Raw genomic sequence first — 17979 nt, 5'->3', positions numbered from 1 at the left:
TAATAAAGTGATTTAGAACTTTTAACTCCAAAATGGTGGCCAATATGGTGGGGACGAAATATTGATGCGTTTTGTTATTTATTAGGCAATCAACTGTTCTAATTTAATTAAAATGGGGTCGGAGAACTGGAATTTGATGTTAAAAACAAGAAAATAAAAATAAACGAATGTTTTTTTTTATCGGGTTCGATTATCCGAAGTCCCATACAAAACTTTGGATTATAGAACTTCGAGGCTTTAAATAATCGAGTCTGAACTCTATATGTCAAACAGTCTAGTAAGAAATTCATAACTTTGAAAAGAAGATCAAGAAATCCATCTGACACATCCTTCTTGTTTTATGCAAAACATTCTGCTAACAAAAATAAGGGGTTCATCACACTCAGACTCCAACACGCGAGCACGACTCCCGACCTATTTGTAGGTATTGGTACAATCGCTATAAAGTTTGCAAAAAAAAAAAAAACAGAAAAAGCGTGGTTTTTTCTCCATAACAACAGAACAAAATATCGAGACCACAGAAGAGGCAAAAAGAGATCACGAAACACGCGCGCAAAGCTGAAGGGTTTCATTGAAATTCCTCTTCTCATAATTACATCTCATATGAATTATGAATTTGAATGTAATAATTCAAATCTAAGACATGTATTCATATTCTTTTAAACTTTTTAACTTACTTGCTAGAGGCCTTGGATCCTTCACCGAATCCGATGGAGAAGTTGGTGGAAGTCATCTTGGTAGGCTGGAGTTGTTTTAAATCCGTAAGTCACACACAAAAAATAGGCACAAGAACGCAACGATTTTTTCAAAAATTTAGCTCGATATCACTTTTTACACTCGCGCACAACCGATCTCTTCCCGACAAAAATCCGGTTCTGATCCGATCCTTCTTGTTCTATACAAGGACACTCTTGTAAAACTGGACGACACCGAACTCCGACGACAAACTTGGGCAAATTTGCTCTAAAACGTGAACACGCGAGAACAACAAAAGTGCCGGTAAAAAGACAAAAACCGATGGCGGAAGAATCTCGAACGAAGTACAAGTAAGAGCAGAGAGAGCGCGCGGGCAAAAACACAACCGTTCAGGAGCGAATCTGAAGAGAAACAGAACACGCGAGTACAAAAGACTTGTCCAAAAGCAGGCTGGTGAGTGGAGTTTGAAGTTTTGCTGCAGGTTTTCCTCGTCTTTTTGTTCGCGCCTTTGCGTTTTTTTGAAAGTGTGTGTGAGAGTGTTGTGGTCTTGTTCGACAAGCATAAACAAGAAAAAAGAGTGGATATTATGTTTGAATAATAATTATTATTATTATTCAAATAAGAAAAACAGGAAAGTTACACTAGTTTTCAGGGAATCATGTAATAATGTCAAATAAGTAATAAATAATTAAAAAATGGATAACAGCAAAAAAATAAATAAAGCAAAACAAGAAAACAAAATCATAAAAATTATGCTTTCCGTGTTCCAAAGGAAGACGAGCAACATAGGAACACTTGGAAATGGTCATTACAACGAGGGGAGTGCAAATGTTGTTTTTGTTCAATCTAAAATAAAGAAGTACTAGAACAGGAGCAGAATTCTCCAGAATTCTCCAGATATGATTTTGGATTAAATAATGTTTTGAATTTGTTGGTTTGTTCAAGGTGAAGCCGTTGATCATTTTCAAAGAAAATTGATCATCACTATGAATTATTCTGTGTTGAATTCAATACAACGAATTTCTGCACCAAAAGGAATCAGAATCGGTTGTTCAGTTTTTGAAGCCAGAATTTTTGATCTAAATCAAATGTGTTTAAAAATTTATATAATTTTGTGGTACAATCATTGACGTACTAGTCGGCAACCATTGATTAATGACGATTTTCATAACTTTACAAGGAATGGGATAATCGTTACCAAAAAGTATCAGCATGTGTAGGGCACTATTCTTGATAACTTTTAGAAGTAATTTTGTTAAAATGATGAAAGCGACGCAAAATTTATATCTTTGAATAAAAAATCTTGGCAATGATGGAAGTTTTCACGTTAACCCTCTACAACCCAACCCAGACGGGCTTCGATTTAAAAAAATCGCCAAAAATCAATTTTTCTACCAATTTTTGATCTTTAAAAAGCATTGGAAAGAAGAAACTTTAAAATTTTAGAAAATTTATGGTTTGGAAGTTCAACTTGTTTTTTGTGACTTTGCCAATGGTTTTAAAAACGTCATTTTTTTACGGGTCAACTTTGGCTGAGTTTTTTACTAACATTTCCTTTATTTTAAGTAAAAAGAAGTATGCAGTAATTTTTCTAGTGTCCCAGACTATGCCTCTACACGTTTTTTTACAACTTAAGTGATAATGGTGCCATTTTATAGCAGAAAAAGGGAAAAACAAGCAAAAGATTGAAAAAGTGACTGTAATAACATGAAAAAATTAGATAGGCAAAATGTAATAATAGGAGGTGGTAGAAAAGGCCAAAAACTACCAAAAACAGACATAAACTAAACAAGAAAAATGCAAATTAAAATACTAAAAATGACCAGAAAAACATAAAACAAGAGAAGTAAAGTTTTTCGTAGAACAAAATTTGCTCAAAATGTCCTCCTAAACACGGGCAATTTCAAATTTCCATCACCATGTTTATTTTGGTTTTGTGGATCTACGAGTGAGCGAGAGTTTTTCACCGTTTTGTTTTCTTTCTCAGTCGCTCTCTTTCACTCTCGGTCAACACAGCAGACGTGTTGCCAGTTTTTTGACAATTTTCAACAGTGTCGCTAGTGGCAGCTGGTAATCAGCTCTATAACGGCTGTTCCGACAACACTGCTGCCAGTCGTGGCAAAACAGACACGGTCGCAGCAACGCCGCAAAACGCGTCGACGCGACGCGTTGGCTACAACTGTCACAACAAAACAGAGAGACAGTGAGAAAGAGCGAGGAGGAAATAAACACGAAGAAAGAGTGGTTAGCGATAGGGAGAAAGTTTGTTGACATCGAAGAAGAAGTTCACGAAACAAAGTCGAGTTTTACTGCGAACGAAGTTGCGCAGAAAAGTGGTTTGTGCGAGGTGAATTTTGTGCGCGTAGGTTGGACGATCACAAGTACACGGATAAAACACTCGGTGAGCTAAAAAGTGCATGCAAAACAAAACAACAAACTAAAACCTCTGACTCCTAGTAGTACGGACTTCAGACCGTTTGGCCAGGACAGAACAGGACAGTACAGACGGAACCGACGTGCCAGGATCACAGGTAACACGTAATTAACCTAAGTTAGTACAACGGTGATAACTAACGAGAATCAAAACACAGATTTGGCACGAAGAACAACAAGTTAAAATCTCAGCAGAGCCCGGTGCGGTCATTGCTGCTGGGGTGAATTGTAAGTTGTTGCACAAGTTAAAAGTTGAAACTATTTGTAAATAATGAATTAAAATTACTGATAGGATTTAAGGATCGGTGGATTGTGCAAGGAGTAGGAAGGAATTTCTGTACGGAAGCGAACTAAAAAATGTAAGACGTACACACACATGTAAATAAGTACAAAACAAACTAAAATTGAACTCTTTAATATATTTTCAACAGTTTGATCTGCTGCGAAGCGGCTGATGCACAAAATTTGGGTTTTTATTCCGCCACCGTCCGAACAACGGCTGTTATCAAAGCAGTTATTTCAGAGCTGATTTGCTTTCATCTTTGCCGTTTTACAGCTGATTAGCTGGTGAATGCTGTTTTGCATCTGATTTATGATTTCTAGTAATGCTGGATAGTTGCTTGGGACGCCAACACGCAGACAAATGTTTTGTAGAATCAGCCTGTACGAGGTTTGAATCAACCAATTTTTTGTTGAATATAATCAACAAAAAATTGCGTTGAGGCTTAGGTTGAGACAAACCTTGATTTTTTCAATTCCACAAAAGTATTTTGTTGTTTTGAAAAAGCTGCTTTGACGTTTAGCATTGCTTCAACAAAAATCATGATTTTCAAATCAACAAAACGTTTTGTTGATTCAAATATGCCTTATTTTTCTGCGTGAAGTTCGTGATCTCTGGAGTTTTTTTGAAAAGGTCCAATAAACCAAATTTACAGTTTTTGCTTTTTGGGTGTTTTTGAAACCGCCTTGAGTCAGGGCCAAGGGGGTTGACACATCAAATATTTTCATTCAGATTATTCTGTTCATTCCAGAATAATTCTGGAATGATGCTGGCCATACGCAGAATTATTCCGTTTCTATTTAATTTTGTTTAAGCGTGTTAACCAGCAAGAGCTGTCATGTTCTCGAAAAAAAGTAAACATCAACGCAAACATCGCCGCTTGTGGCAAGTGGAAGCTACGCCGAATTGCTTCCAAACGCGTACCCGTAATCCGGAAGCGGACCTCACGGAATTTGCCAGTAGAACGGAAGCCAGTAACAAGCCAACGCAGTTTTTCGCGGCCACGGACACGACGACAAAACAGCGGCTCGCCTGGACACGATTAGACTTTTGGTGTTTGAAAACAATCCGCGGAAAACGCGACCTGGTCCAGTTGAATCCGGTTTGAGGACCCGTTGTTTGCGAAGGCGTCGACAGATTTGGAGAGTTCGGTGGAGAATAGGGAACTGAACCGGAAGTTGGACGCCAGCATCCGGGAGTTGTTTTTTTCACTTGTCGCCGTACTTTATGCTGCAACCTTAACCTCAAAACAAGACGGCACTCGAACACAATCAGAGCGTGGTATAAGAGGCCGCTCCTGGTGCCAACCAATATCGCGGCCACCATCAGCACGATCACCGCCACAATTCGGAGACGGTCCAGATGAAAGACCGTCTCGTGATAAACAATTCAGCGAGGAAGTACGTAGTGGTCATACTCCGGGAGTACGACACGGTGCTTCTGCCACTTCAACGGCAGTGTCACCGACGAGCACCTGGATCACGACGGAACTCAATGATCAGATCTGTTCCTTTTGTTGGAAGGGATTTCGTGAAACCTGGGTGAGTTTGTTAACAATTCCGTTCAGTGGAACTTAATCTAATCGGTTTATGTTTCCCTCAGGTCCTGCAACTGTACCAGGTCTCCAACCTTAAACACGGTCTCATGATGGCAGATTCGTCCAGGTTTGGTATTAATCTGGTGTATGCTGTTAAAATCGCCGGAATACTTCGAGGGCACCAGTTGCCCAACCAACCCGAATACTACCTGAAGGTTTCAGCACCGTTGTGGAGGGCGGTCTGCTAATTCACGCAACTTGATCTGGAAACAAAGAAAAGTGAGTTTCGAATTCATGCCTTTTCCGGTGCATTTCCACACAAGCTCATTTTTCATCCTTTTCCGTTCACAGGAGGGAAAAAAGGACAAAGCCTAACCCGCGGCCAGCGATGCCCCGAAAATCAACGAAAAGTAAATCTCGTCGAATGAACCCCGAAAGACCCCGAAAATGCACCGTTATCCGCACAAGTTTTAAGTCAGCAGCTTGCATTGTGGTTTGAAGGACGGGGACGTGCTGGCAAGAAGGATTCACGCGATCTGATGGAAAGATTTGTGTGGGCCAAGTTGTACGAGAGTGAGTCGGCTTTTGTCACCCTTAAGCGCGTTTCCATGAAAGAAGGCGCCCTGGAAAGATCCTCAAGGTCAAGTTTCCAGCCGTGGATAAGCTCACACGCCAGAGGCGAACAAATTTCTGAGCGAACTCTGTCCCATCTACTCACCTCTGGGCAAACTCGTCGACGATTATTGCATCAGCCCGACCTTCATCTGCGGCCACCCTTAGATCATGCCCCGCTCGCAACACTACCGGCCATCGAGTTAAACGATCCGGCCGTCTAGCGCTAGCGATTCGAGCAACAGGCTGCCGACACAGCAACCGGCGATGACGAGACTCAGCTGGAGGATGAGAACTTCTGCAACGCCCAGGGGTACGGTCTTCCATCGACCGGCGGCTAGGGCATGAGAATCGATCAGCTGACCGTGTTGCTGACCGACAACAAAAACATCTGCTCTTCCCAGCGATGGAACCGGACGATCCTGAAAAAAAAGTTGCTGCGGCTGTGACGAAAGGAGCTGCGCTCAGTGTTTTGTTTGCTTAATTACAATAAAGATCGGCCTCGTTTGTGATCATAGTTTTATCGCGTGCACCCGCTGCAGGAGTCCAACAGGCAGGAATTCGTCGATGATTGTAGGATTCAGGTCGTCAACCTGCCGACGAGGTGGCCCATCAACCCGGCGGACGTTGGTACCAGGTTCTATCGAGTATTCTCCCTGCACTGATGGACTGATTTTATTTGTTGCCAAAAACCCAAAAGTTCAATTCAGATGACAAAATATTTCGAATACACATAAACTGCATTTAATCGCTAACTGACAAAGGTAATTTTCGTCCGCGTTTGGTCGTTGTCCTGCCAAACGTTTAGCTCCTCTTACTCCTCGATGCAGGCGTCCTCCTGGCCCAGCTTGGTCGTGCAGCGCTTCTTCACGTCTGAGATCTTGACCGTTTCGCTCGCACCGACCAACTCCCGCGTCAGCGGAAAGATCTTGTCCGACGTGTTTTGGGTGCTGTGAAAAAAGAAAGATTTGTTGGTACGGGCGTAATTTGATTCATTTATAAAGTAACTTACTAATTGGTCTTTTCTACTCGGTTTGGTTCAGCGAGTCCTTGAATATTTCCAACAGATGGAGGGCCTCCTAAGCGTTGACAATGTACTCGGACAGTTCCGGCGGGATGACCGGCACTTTGCGCTTGCACAGTGCGTTGTACCCGCGGATCAGCGACATGCGGTCCGGATTGTCTAGAATGAGCAAGCAAAAGTCGAATGGGCAAGCAAAGCGGCTGGCAGTTGGATGTTCTGCTAGACGGTGTGCCGTGAGTTGATGTTTCGTGCCGTGCGGGCATCGATAGACCAACCAGCAGAAACAGCTGCGCCTTCTTCACTTCCAAATGGCCATAAATCCCCGGCGTCAAACGGTCACATGTATAAGTGGCCACCATCATCATGGGCTTTACCTTGGTGCAACGGGTAACGATTCCTATAACCGTGACCAACTTGCCGATGCAATCCGCCTTTACCTCCCGGGTCGGAACGCCTGCGATACGCTCGGAGCTTTGAATTGAATATCGTAACGTTTGACCAGTTCGGCCGGAATCGTGTTCCACGCATCATGCGGCTTGTTCGGATTCCACGTCCGCGATCTGTTCCTTGCCGGTTACACTGCCATCCTGGCCGGGTCATCTCTACCGCGGAACTTCTCCATCAGAGCCAGCGGATTCTCCGGTCACCGTTTCGAGGTCCCAGAGTCGGGGGGGACCTCGCCGAATTTGTTCACCTTGAGACAGGCTTCCGCCACGGCCGTCTCCTGGTGGAAACGATAGTCTTGTTGAAGGTGGCCGCGAAAGAGGCTGGTTATCAGCTCGTCACTGGCTGTTTTTTTTTTAACGTCCTTTTCCACCCGTAAATTTCGTGAGATCCGCAGGGGCTATTGCTTGCCGCAAACGAAACACGATCGTATAACAACATGGGATGAAAACATTTTGCTTTATTTTGATTCTTTGACGTTTACACGCTAATCTGGAAAAATCATATTATAGAGCAAAACATTCTCATCATTCAATCATTCTGGAATTAAACTGGAATGATTCCTGAATGATCGAGTGTCAACCCCCTTGGTCAGGGCCCAAGTAACCATCCAGCACTAAGAAAAATCATAAATTGGCTGTTTATTAGCATTCAACAGCAAGTTAGCTCTAAAACAGCTAAGGTGATGACAAATCAGCTCTAAAACAACTGCTGTAGTATAAGCTGAAATGCAGCTGTTTTAATGCTACTGCTAGCAACACTGCTGTATTTTTTTCCATTTAACTGGCAACACAGATGTGGTGTGAAAGAGAGAGAACTAAGCAAACGAAAATAAAAATATCTCTTGCTCGTTCATCCCTTCATTCCAAGCTTCTGCCAGTACGACCAAAACAAACCAGCGGAGAAAAATAAACGGTCAGTCGGTGTGCGAGATTCATCGAATTTCATGCTTTTCAGTTTTAATGCATGTTTTTGGAAGAATTATAGAAGAATCTCTTCTACAGGATGCATTTCTACGTTGGCTTACCCGGGCCTTTCCGGTGCCAAACGTAAACGGCAATTGCTTGCTTCAGGATTACCAGGGGGAATCAAAATAAATTAAAGTTTTTTTTTCTTACAATCCTTGGCCGGATTGGAGGAATCTGCCGCCTACAGTGTCTGTCTGAGTTAATTAAAAATAGGTTTTACGCAAGGTACTACCATCTGTAGGTGTTCCTACTTCTGAGATAAGCCATCTCCAAATTGGGCGTGTGGGCTTAGGCTCAGGAATCTCCACTCATCGGCGGCAACAACTAGCCCCTGGCGTCGTCGTCCTAGCATTACATCTCCGACATCTCACTTTCAATCAAAAAAATCGGCTCTTCAACACTTGGTCAGCAGCGTCGGTAACATAGAATAGTAAACAAATCTTAAAATAGAATGGAAGGAGGGGACGAAAATGAGGGAGAGCGAGAGCAACATTTTTGCCTCTCCCAATTTTTTGACGTTTTGTGCAGGGTTGGATCAACAACAGTAGAGGCCAGCTGGAAATCAGAAATATAAAGTCCAAAACCGACTGCAAATCAGCTGTAAAAGCGCTTTTAGTGCAGATTGCAAAACTTCTTAGCTGTAACCCACAGCTGGTAAAGCGCTTGTAGTGCTAAACACTGACTTGTTTTAGTGCTGTTTGGTTACTTGGGGGGTATTAAAAAACACCCAAAAAGCAAAAACTGAAAATTTGGTTTATTGGACCTTTTCAAAAAAAAACACCAGTAGTGAGCCTACCGCGAAAGCATTCTCGATAAAAGAGTTTCACATGCAAATTTTGAGTTGCGTATTCAATGGGCGGATTCCGACGAGTAGCACACAAAACTCTTACGTTTCAACTGGCCGGCCGGTGCAGTGGTAGCGTGCACGACAAGCAAGCGAGAATATGTATACTGCTTGTACGTATTATTATTTTTGAACACCATTTAAAATTCAAGTTTTGGCTATTGAAATTATTTCGTGGCCAATCACCGAAATTTTAAGTGTTTTGCGATTGATATTTGAGTCACTGACGAACTGACGTGCCACGAGCAAACCACTTTTGACCGCAGTTGTCTTCTTCTTGTTTGGCGTTTTTTCTTCTAGCGAACAATCTGTCAACCGATTTTTCTCTCTTCCCTCTTGCTTCGAGCCAATGTTTACATGCAATGTATTGTTGAAGTCAGTTTAAACTTGCACGCGCTTTCAGCGAAACAAATAGCGCACTCCAAAAACGTTCTGCGCGCAGATTTTATTGAAACGACGCAGATTACAATTTGAAGCATAGTCGCAATATCGAAAAAACGTGTGGGAGAGAGAATTAGTTCAGCGAACCTGAAGGTAGATGGAGTTGGTGTTCGCTGGAGAATTTGCGGTCAGAATTTTCTCAAAAAAGTATGGGGTGGCACGTCAGTTCGTCAGTGTTTGAGTGCTCTGTACAGCAGGGTCAGATCATGTGCGAAACACGTCGATGCGCTGTGGGAGTTTTGCTCAGTGCACTGGCCATCTGTCGGAGAATACGCGCAACTCACAAAAACTGTCATCTTAGGATCCGGCTGGTATGTACAAAGTACACGTAAACAAGTAAACAACGTTAAACCAAGCGAATTTTATCAACTTTTATTTCAAAAGTAATTTTAATAAAAAAAAACTTTTGTCAGTGCAGTAATATTTTATTATGCGTAGAAAATTTCTCAACTCGATTTCTCTAAAATAGTTTGGTAATTACCGCGATTACAGATTATTTTCTTGCATTACAATCGTTTTCCTTTGACTCACCCCTCGCGCAGTCCGCGTTCCTTTTTCACATCGTTCCATCTTGTCAAAACATTGCGCTGCTTGTGTGCGTGAGATCTCGCACTCCCAAAAAAAAAAAACGCGACTATCACAAGAAAGAAGAAACGCAGCGAAAATAGTAAAGCAGCAGCCAAAAGAATCGTAATTTTTTTTTCCGCTGAAAAGTCGCTTTTTTGCGGGACATTCCTGGCTGGAAAAGTGGCCACTTGGGTGCGTGACCGCGAGCAGGTACGGTTTTGCGAACTTTACGGACGCTTTTGGATGTGGACGCGGCAAGCTTGGCCATGATCAACCAGGTTACGGTGGAAGCGTTGCACTCGGCCAACTACGTGGAAAATTATCTGGACTCGGTGGAGAACCTGCCGGACGATGTGCAGCGGCACCTGTCCCGCATCCGGGAGATTGACGTGCTGTACCGGAACCATCTGCGTGACGTGAGCATCTACTACGAGCAGTGGAACGGGGCGAACGGGACGGGAGCGGTGGTGAATGGTGGTGGTGGTGGCGCCGGAAGTGACTCGTCGTCGACGGACCAGCTGAGTCAGGCGACGAAGCGTGCCATCGTGCGGATGCAGCAGGGCCTGATTGCGGCCCAGGAGCTGGGGGATGAAAAGTTGCAGATTGTGCAGCACCTGCAGGATCTGATTGACCACAAGACGCGCACGCTGGACCAGGACTTTAAGAATCTGGGCAGTGATTTCTTCTCGCGGTTGGACTACGGTCGGGAGGAGAAGATGTCGGTTGAGCAGCAGCAGCAGCAGCAGAAGGAGATCCGGACGGCAAGTCCGGCTTGTTCTCCGAACAACAACAGCGCTAGTAACGTGAGCGCCATTGCGTCTCCGTCGGCCGCGTTTGCGGCGTCGTCGTCCACCGGGAACGGTCCGAGTGGGGTGGGTTCGGGGGGAAATGGTGGTGGTGATAGCTCTTCCGTGGGTGGTGCTTCCGGAGGGTATTCGTCGGGTGGGGGGAATGCAAACGGGAACAATGGGGGAGGATCCGGCGGAAATGGTTCCGGAGCGGCTGGGAGTGGAGTTGGAGGAGGAAGCGCGAGCAGTGGCAACGGGAATGGTGGGACTGAGCGGGGATCGAAGCGTGCCCGGCGAACGCGGAACGAACAGACCGGGGGAAGCGCGAACAACGGATCGAGCACACCGAACTCCACTTCCGGCGCGATGGAGGTTGACCCGATCGACACGAGCAATATCAAGCAGGAGGACGTTGTGGGCCAGGCTGCGTCCGGTGGAAATGGCGGCGGAGGAACTCCTGGGAGCGGTGGAGCGGGCGCTGGAAAGGCGACGAGTTCGGGAAGCGGTTCAGCAGCAGGAGGAAATGGTGGTGGCGCTGGGGGAAGCGGAAGTGGCGCAGCTGGCAGCAGTGGACAGTCCACCGGTGGTGGTGCCGGAGGTCAGGGCAAAAGGGCGCAGCGGCGGCCGGTGGCAAAAGAAGAAGCGAAAGACCGGCGGGCGGGGACAGGCCCGGAAGCACGCGAGGACACTCCGCCACCCGAGGAAACCATCGATCCGGACGAGCCAACGTACTGTCTGTGTGATCAGGTAAGATGGCGACTTTTGAAAATTTTCCAAATCGCAAAACTAATTTAAACTTTTTTCAGATCTCCTTCGGCGAGATGATCCTCTGTGATAACGATCTGTGCCCGATCGAGTGGTTCCACTTTAGCTGCGTGGCGCTCATGTCCAAGCCGAAGGGCAAGTGGTTCTGTCCCAACTGCCGCGGCGACCGGCCCAACGTGATGAAACCGAAGGCCCAGTTCCTGAAGGAGCTCGAGCGGTACAACAAGGAAAAGGAGGAGAAGACCTAAAGCTTCGGCTTCTTCAGCTACTGCTGCTGATTTCTAGACTGTAAGACAGGACCGAAAAACTGTTTCAAGTTTTGCGCTATTTCCCGCTCGACTGGTTCGTTTGATCTTTTTTTTGTTCCCCAAAACCAATTACAACGAACGGAGCAATGGGGAGGGTGAGCGATCTAGAACATTAATTTAATCATTTCATTTTATGTATTTTAAAGTTTTTATTGAATTAACTTTGGCACTAAGGTTACACACTCATCGCCGTACGGAATCATTGTTTTTTAGAGAGAGAGAAAGCTTAGTTATTAAGCTTCCCTTTTTTGTACTGTTCAGTTCAGCAGGGTTCGTTTCCTCAATTTCCAACGACGCAAGTCTTCGCCACTTAATACACTGTGTATTTATGATTTAAAACAAAAAGAGAGAACCTGTTTCAAACCTAACGAGTAAGACAAATTTTAACAACGCGAAAAAAAGTACACACTTTTGGGAAATACAAATTAAATCACACAAACAAATTCGGAACCCGTAGAAAAAATTATATTGTACTAAGCGCGCGAGAGTAAGAGAAAAATAAAACCACATGATTTGACTAGAATTGACTCGCAATCACACGCGAAGCAGCAGCAGTTGCATTCCGAAAGACCTTTCCCCGTCGAATCGAACGCACACTTCCTGATTGAGGCATAAAATCCGCGCAAGAAGACAGGTTGTTTCCCAGCATACAAATTTCTTGCTCGTTACATCGCGCCAAGCTGCAGCGTTTTTGCATTTTAGTGGCGCTTTGGCTATGCTTTCTTTTTCTCGTAGCGTGGCAGCGGCTGGCGCGCATACCAATCTCTCAACTTGGTGATGATGGCCACCTCGGTTAAGGTTTTTTTGCTCTCTGTCACCAAAGCTGTTGTTTCTCAGGCTTGCGCGATCGTGTGTTGTTATTGTCGGTTTTGTCCATCGGGCGAGGTGTTTTGGTTACGAACTTTTGGTTGATTGGAGAGGATTATCACGTTATGGTGGAAATCGGCTTATTGCAAGATTCGTATCGGTTGTTGTTTATTACATTTTGTTAAATATACGAAAGGGTCCAATGAATTTTAAACATAATACGGGAACAACAGCAAATTTGCATATGCAGTAGAAATAAGATACATATATTTTTTGAACACTTCAACGTTTTTGAGATAAATCGACTTTTTTTACTCATATTTGGGTATAAAATACATTTTCTCGAATTCGAGCATAAAATTTCCAAATTGCTTTATGAGGTCATTATTGAGTGTGTTTATCATGATTTTATTTTTAAGATTTTATTTTATTCTTAAAATGTATTTTTGCCATTCTTGCAGGCCAAGGGTGAAATGATACCTTTTCGGTTGACACCCGGTGAGGAACATCCTGGAAGGAGCGGAACTACACCCGTAGTGCTGTTAGCTGACCTAGACCTTGGTCAAAACAGCTGCTCTGGTTCCTTGCAAGTTACCCATTTTCTTACCTCCACGTTGGCTTGGTTTCGTCATGATGATGACAACACGTGACCTTGCTGGTGGCCTGTGGAAACGAACTCGTAAACCTTTGACCAGCGAGGGTCAGAGTCGAGACGGCCAAAAGAAAGGGATGCGAAATGTGGGAAGGGAAGATTGTAGACGGTATTGTTTTGATTCACAGCATGTTGAGTTAACTGTTGTGGATGTACCTGATACATCGCAATACGGGGTTTCTCTTCTTTCCACTTTCAGCTACTATCTATCTTCTATTTCTTTATTATGTATAACTGATTTTCTAATTCTGCTTCTGTTTACTATCAACCATTTTATTTTGATTGCATGATCTTTCGTTACTCTTATTTTCTTATACTAATGCATCTTTTTGTTTTGTTTTGTTTTTGTTTGTTTCCATTTTCATGTCGTGTCTGGGCCTGCGGTTGGAGAACGATTGCACCACGACAACCACTTTGGAGTGATATTATCACACTGGAGACAACAGCAACAACATAAGAAACCCTGATGTCACTCAGGTTCACGAAAGTAACTGTATCGATATTTTATAGTGTTTATATTTTACTAACATCCCTTTCTTTGCAGAGCATGGACTACATCATAAAGTACCTAGAACATCGCAACTCGGAGTATCTCTTCTTCTTATCTCCAACTACTTTAGTCCTGTTTCACTTATCTGTCAAGTCTCCTCTACTTTATTTGCCAGTTTTAACTGCTATGTGTTTTCCCTAACATCCCCAATCGGCTCCTGAAGTTGTCATTAATGCTATCTAAGCTTATATGATATTATTTATCCTTTATCAGATAGCTTTTTTCATAAATTATTGCCTATATTTTTAATCTACTTCATACAGCTTTTACTCTTCTTTCCATCAACATACACTTATTCTTTCAGTATCGAACTTTATGTAGTTTGCTTTCCTTTATTGTCTATTGTTTTAATCTACGCCCTTTTCTTCAAACAAGTAAGGTTTGAGTCCTTACTCAATATCTTGAATGATCAAAGTCACACACAACATTATTGTACTTTTGGTAAACTTTTTAATAACATGCTTAGGTTCAAAACATTGTAACAAAACACCGCGACAGAAGAAATAGCAACAGATAAACACGACTCAACACTAGGAAAGATTTCAGGAGAAAACAATACACAGTAAAATAACAATTAGTTTTTGAATTCAAACTAAAAATATAACAGTTTTTGCTTTAATGAAAGTTGATAGGCACACTATAAATGGTTAGGCGCTTATACTTACATCAACCCTACGTAATGTGCCACCCCCGGCCGAGTTAAAATGCGTAACCGGAAAAGAAGGTGTGCATGCCTGGCACGAACACTCAAAGCGTGTTCTAGCGTGCTGCTCGTACTGACTCAGAGCAAGGGTGAGATGTAGGTGTAAGGGCAGTGCGTGTTCGTCGGGAACCTGGTGCATAAGATCGGTCAAGGCCCGTTCTTACACTGAAAATTGCGAATTGCGAATTGCGAAAATGTATTTTTGCCATTCTTACTATTTTTATAAAAGTATTACTCTATTGCAACAAAATATATAACAGAAACTTGAGGCATGAAAACGTCTTAATTTCGAAACCTCAAGCGCCATAATTTTCAGATTTTTTTGCCTTTTTTATGTTCCTCCAGAAAACAAGGTTTTGTGAAAAGATTTCAAAAAAATAATAATAAAAAAATACATAGATATATAGTATATTATATACATATATCTTGGAATTCATACAATACGTTTTAATCATATATTTTTATTTTTTTTTCTTATACTGCCGTTCTACGCATAATTGTCCCGTGGGTTCCTATTTGCCCTATGTGTCCCTAATCACCCCAGTTAGCAGTTTATCACACTTATTTGTGATTCTCTTGCTATACAACAGGTAAACAAGACATAATGCTTCGTAAAACTAATGATTCCGTGTAAGAAAATACTTGGTGGGACAATTATGTGTAGAAGTTTAACGATGGGACAAACAGACTTGATGTGGTTTTTAATGAGTTTCCGAACAAAGTACCTGATTTTATGTGTTTTTCTTAAAGTACACATCAAACTAAACTTAAAAATGTCATAAAGTCAAAATCGTCCAAAACTGACATGGGACAATTATGCGTAGAACGGCAGTATATCTGTATTAACATGATTTGATTTGTTAAATATTGAAAAAAAAATATTTTTTAAATTTCTTTTAAATATTTTATTTATTTTTATTCTAAATATTATTTTAAATGTTTTCTGAAGTTTCTAAAATAAGATTTTTCAAGTGCAATTTACACCAGTCCAGTTTAGTAAACATTATTCTGCCGTTTTACGCACAATTGTTTCATGTTAAAAAAGGGCAACTGAGCAGTTATAACATTGCAAAGAGGTAAAATATTCAATATTACGCCCTCAATGAAATTTAAAAATGTTTTCTAAAAGATCAGAAAACTTTACAAATATTTCATTTTTGGCAATTTAAAATATGTATTTTTTGAGATATTAGTAGATTACGCACCAGCCTTTTAAATACTTAATTTCAACCTAAAAGGTCATATTTAGGGTTTCGACTTGTCTTAGGGTCAATTTTAAGTATTTATAAAAATTAAGTGAAAAAATTAAGATTGTGAAAGTTATTGGGGAAAGTCACTTTTGGGCAATTCTAATATCTGAAGTTTACAAAATAAGGTTTATAAAACTTCAGGTTCACGAAATCTATGAAACCATTAAACTAGTGTTTAGCCTAGCCAATCACCTTGCTAACACTTAAAAAAATTTGAATTCATTTTTCTAATTTATTACTAAAAAGAAATTTGCGGGGCAAAGATGTCTACTAAAATTTCTATACATTTTTGTATGAAAAAAAAAATTAAACACATTGCATTACTTTTATTTCTGATGGTTTTGATTCAAAATCACTAAAAAATAGTATTTGTGTCGAAAACGGACCAAAAAATATTACTTATGCGAAAATAGTAAGGTTTTTAACCCTAAAAATTAAACTTTAGTTATATAAGTGCTTCTTAGTTTAAATAAGTCACTATACCATGAAAGTATCTTCTTTTGGGGTAAACAATTACTCCCAATTAGAAAATTGATGAAATGTTTACTTTTACATAAAAATTAACTGAAATATCATTTTTTTAGAACAATTGCCTGGTTCTCGACATGTAAGCGATTTGAGGTAAATCCTGGTACAGTGGACTCTCTGGCTGTCGATCTTCTCGATATCAATATTGCTCCAGCTGTCAATAAAATTTTCAGTCCCTTCAAGAAGATTGCTTTGATTTTCCGTTCTATAATTTGATAACTCCTCTCTCGACGGTCCCTTCAATATCGTTAACGAGAGAGTCCACTGTACTACGTTTTGAAGGCCAATAGAAAAGGGTACAATTTGGTGACTTTTTGGGGATATGTGAATGTAATTTTTTAAATTTATATTTATTCAGATTTTCTTTTCCATGTACATCAGTTAAAAATAATATTGAGTGTCCAATCACAATCGGTGACTTTTCATCCTAATTATAAACGATTGTCATTAGGTGCGCACCTTTGCCCCACTCTACTCTAATACAAAATAAAAGGCAAGGGTCCTGATTGCTCCAAAACGACTCATTCACTCGCAAACACAAATTGAAAGCGACAAAAAAACTGTTCTGACCGTTTCCTACCGTTTGTCGCTTCCACACCAATCGTTACAGAACATACTCTCTTTGCTCTCCCTCTCACTTCAATCGAGTAGTACAGCTAATGGTTCAGAGAGACCGATTGCGTTATGTCGCTCAGTCGCTGAGACGAAATAGTTTGCGATCGGCTTTGTTCTACTCAGTTGATAAACTGCTTAAAATCTATGTTATCAAAAATGTTTAGCAATTTTGTTGATAACACGACATCAAAGACACATTTACAAGCAATTTCCATCATGCCAAATACAAATTTACGGCAAACTGAGGTAGGCCAACAGAGCGCCGAGCTGGTATGTTGTTAGATTCTCTCCTCTCTGAACGTATTCGTGTGTGACTCGGGTCGACCGACAGAGTGGGCAAAGAAATTCACGAAGTATTTGTGTCGCTGGGAGAAGCGATTGAGCTTGTCGCTGAGTGACTGGTTGCGAGCTCCAGTCGGCAAAGATTCGCTCGGCGATGAGTGAGTGATTTCTGATTTTTGAACCGAAAATCAGGACCTTTGATTTTTTCTTTTCTTTTATTCGCTGTCAATTCGCTGTATTTCAACCAGATGTCCAATCTACAAAAAATAAATCAACTCTTAGGAAATTTTATTGGAAATTTTCTCAACTTTTTAGAAAACAAATTCCGGGATGGACAATCATAAACACTACCTTTAAAAAATAGCTAAAAAAAAACATTGAGTGGCTGTATCTTGAAAACGGTGTGCAAATTTGATTTTACATTATACACTCAAACCCCGATGGTTTGACACCAACTGTTGTCAAACGAACGGGGTCACTTTTTAGTTTGACACCCCTTTTACACGGAGTTCACATACACCACCAAACGTTTGCTTTGATAGTGTGCGTGAGCGCAGTGTAAAAAGTGACAGTTCATCACTTTTTAGTTTGACTTTGACCAACCAACGGGGTACAAACTAAAAAAGTGTCAAACGAAAAAGTGACCAACCACCGGGGTTGAGTGTAAACTGAACTAACAAAAATCGAGTTGAATTTGCAAAAAAAAAAATCATAATACAGCGATAAAGCTTATTTTTCTGAGTGCAATAACCCTTTGTACGACCACAAAAAGTTTAAAATTGATTTTTAAAATTTCCTACACTTTCATTGAAAAGAACGAGATAAAAATAAAAAATTGAATAAAAATGAAATTTTTCCAATGTTTCTTCAAATGAGACCTTTGTG

General features: G+C 41.5%; 4 protein-coding genes and 1 long non-coding RNA gene across 5 annotated transcripts in view; 3 read left to right on the top strand and 2 right to left on the bottom strand.

Annotated features, from left to right (window-relative positions):
- LOC6050625 (microtubule-associated protein Jupiter) overlaps positions 1–1132 on the bottom strand; it is a 243610-nt gene extending 242478 nt beyond the window's left edge. The window contains exon 1 of the mRNA XM_038265124.1: positions 678–1132. Coding sequence (XP_038121052.1) covers positions 678–733 — 56 coding nt within the window. The 5' untranslated portion in view covers positions 734–1132. The remainder of the gene's footprint in view (positions 1–677) is intronic.
- LOC119768923 lies at positions 1018–3386 on the top strand. Its single transcript, XM_038260723.1, has 4 exons — positions 1018–1046; positions 2824–3097; positions 3157–3227; positions 3288–3386. The coding sequence occupies exons 1-4, from the start codon at positions 1018–1020 to the stop codon at positions 3352–3354; spliced, it is 441 nt and encodes a 146-aa protein (XP_038116651.1). The 3' UTR covers positions 3355–3386.
- Positions 3387–4768: 1382 nt separating this feature from the next.
- Positions 4769–5725, top strand: LOC119770690. The gene is made up of 3 exons (XR_005278947.1): positions 4769–4950; positions 5012–5225; positions 5298–5725. It is a non-coding gene; the product is annotated as an uncharacterized LOC119770690 (long non-coding RNA).
- Positions 5726–6289: 564 nt separating this feature from the next.
- On the bottom strand, positions 6290–7354 carry LOC119770689. The gene is made up of 2 exons (XM_038266023.1): positions 6571–7354; positions 6290–6508 (listed from the first exon to the last, which is right to left on the bottom strand). The coding sequence occupies exons 1-2, from the start codon at positions 6945–6947 to the stop codon at positions 6373–6375; spliced, it is 513 nt and encodes a 170-aa protein (XP_038121951.1). The 5' UTR covers positions 6948–7354; the 3' UTR covers positions 6290–6372.
- Positions 7355–9913: 2559 nt separating this feature from the next.
- Positions 9914–12231, top strand: LOC6050661 (inhibitor of growth protein 1 homolog). Its single transcript, XM_038264786.1, has 2 exons — positions 9914–11381; positions 11441–12231. Exons 1-2 carry the CDS (start codon positions 10113–10115, stop codon positions 11645–11647), a joined length of 1476 nt encoding a protein of 491 aa, XP_038120714.1. The 5' UTR covers positions 9914–10112; the 3' UTR covers positions 11648–12231.
- Positions 12232–17979: the final 5748 nt, after the last annotated feature.

This window comes from Culex quinquefasciatus, chromosome 3 (assembly GCF_015732765.1).
Source record: "Culex quinquefasciatus strain JHB chromosome 3, VPISU_Cqui_1.0_pri_paternal, whole genome shotgun sequence".
Classification (NCBI taxonomy): Eukaryota; Metazoa; Arthropoda; class Insecta; order Diptera; family Culicidae; genus Culex; species Culex quinquefasciatus.
Note: the sequence above shows the minus strand (reverse complement) of the source record. Positions and strands in the feature narration are given on the sequence as shown.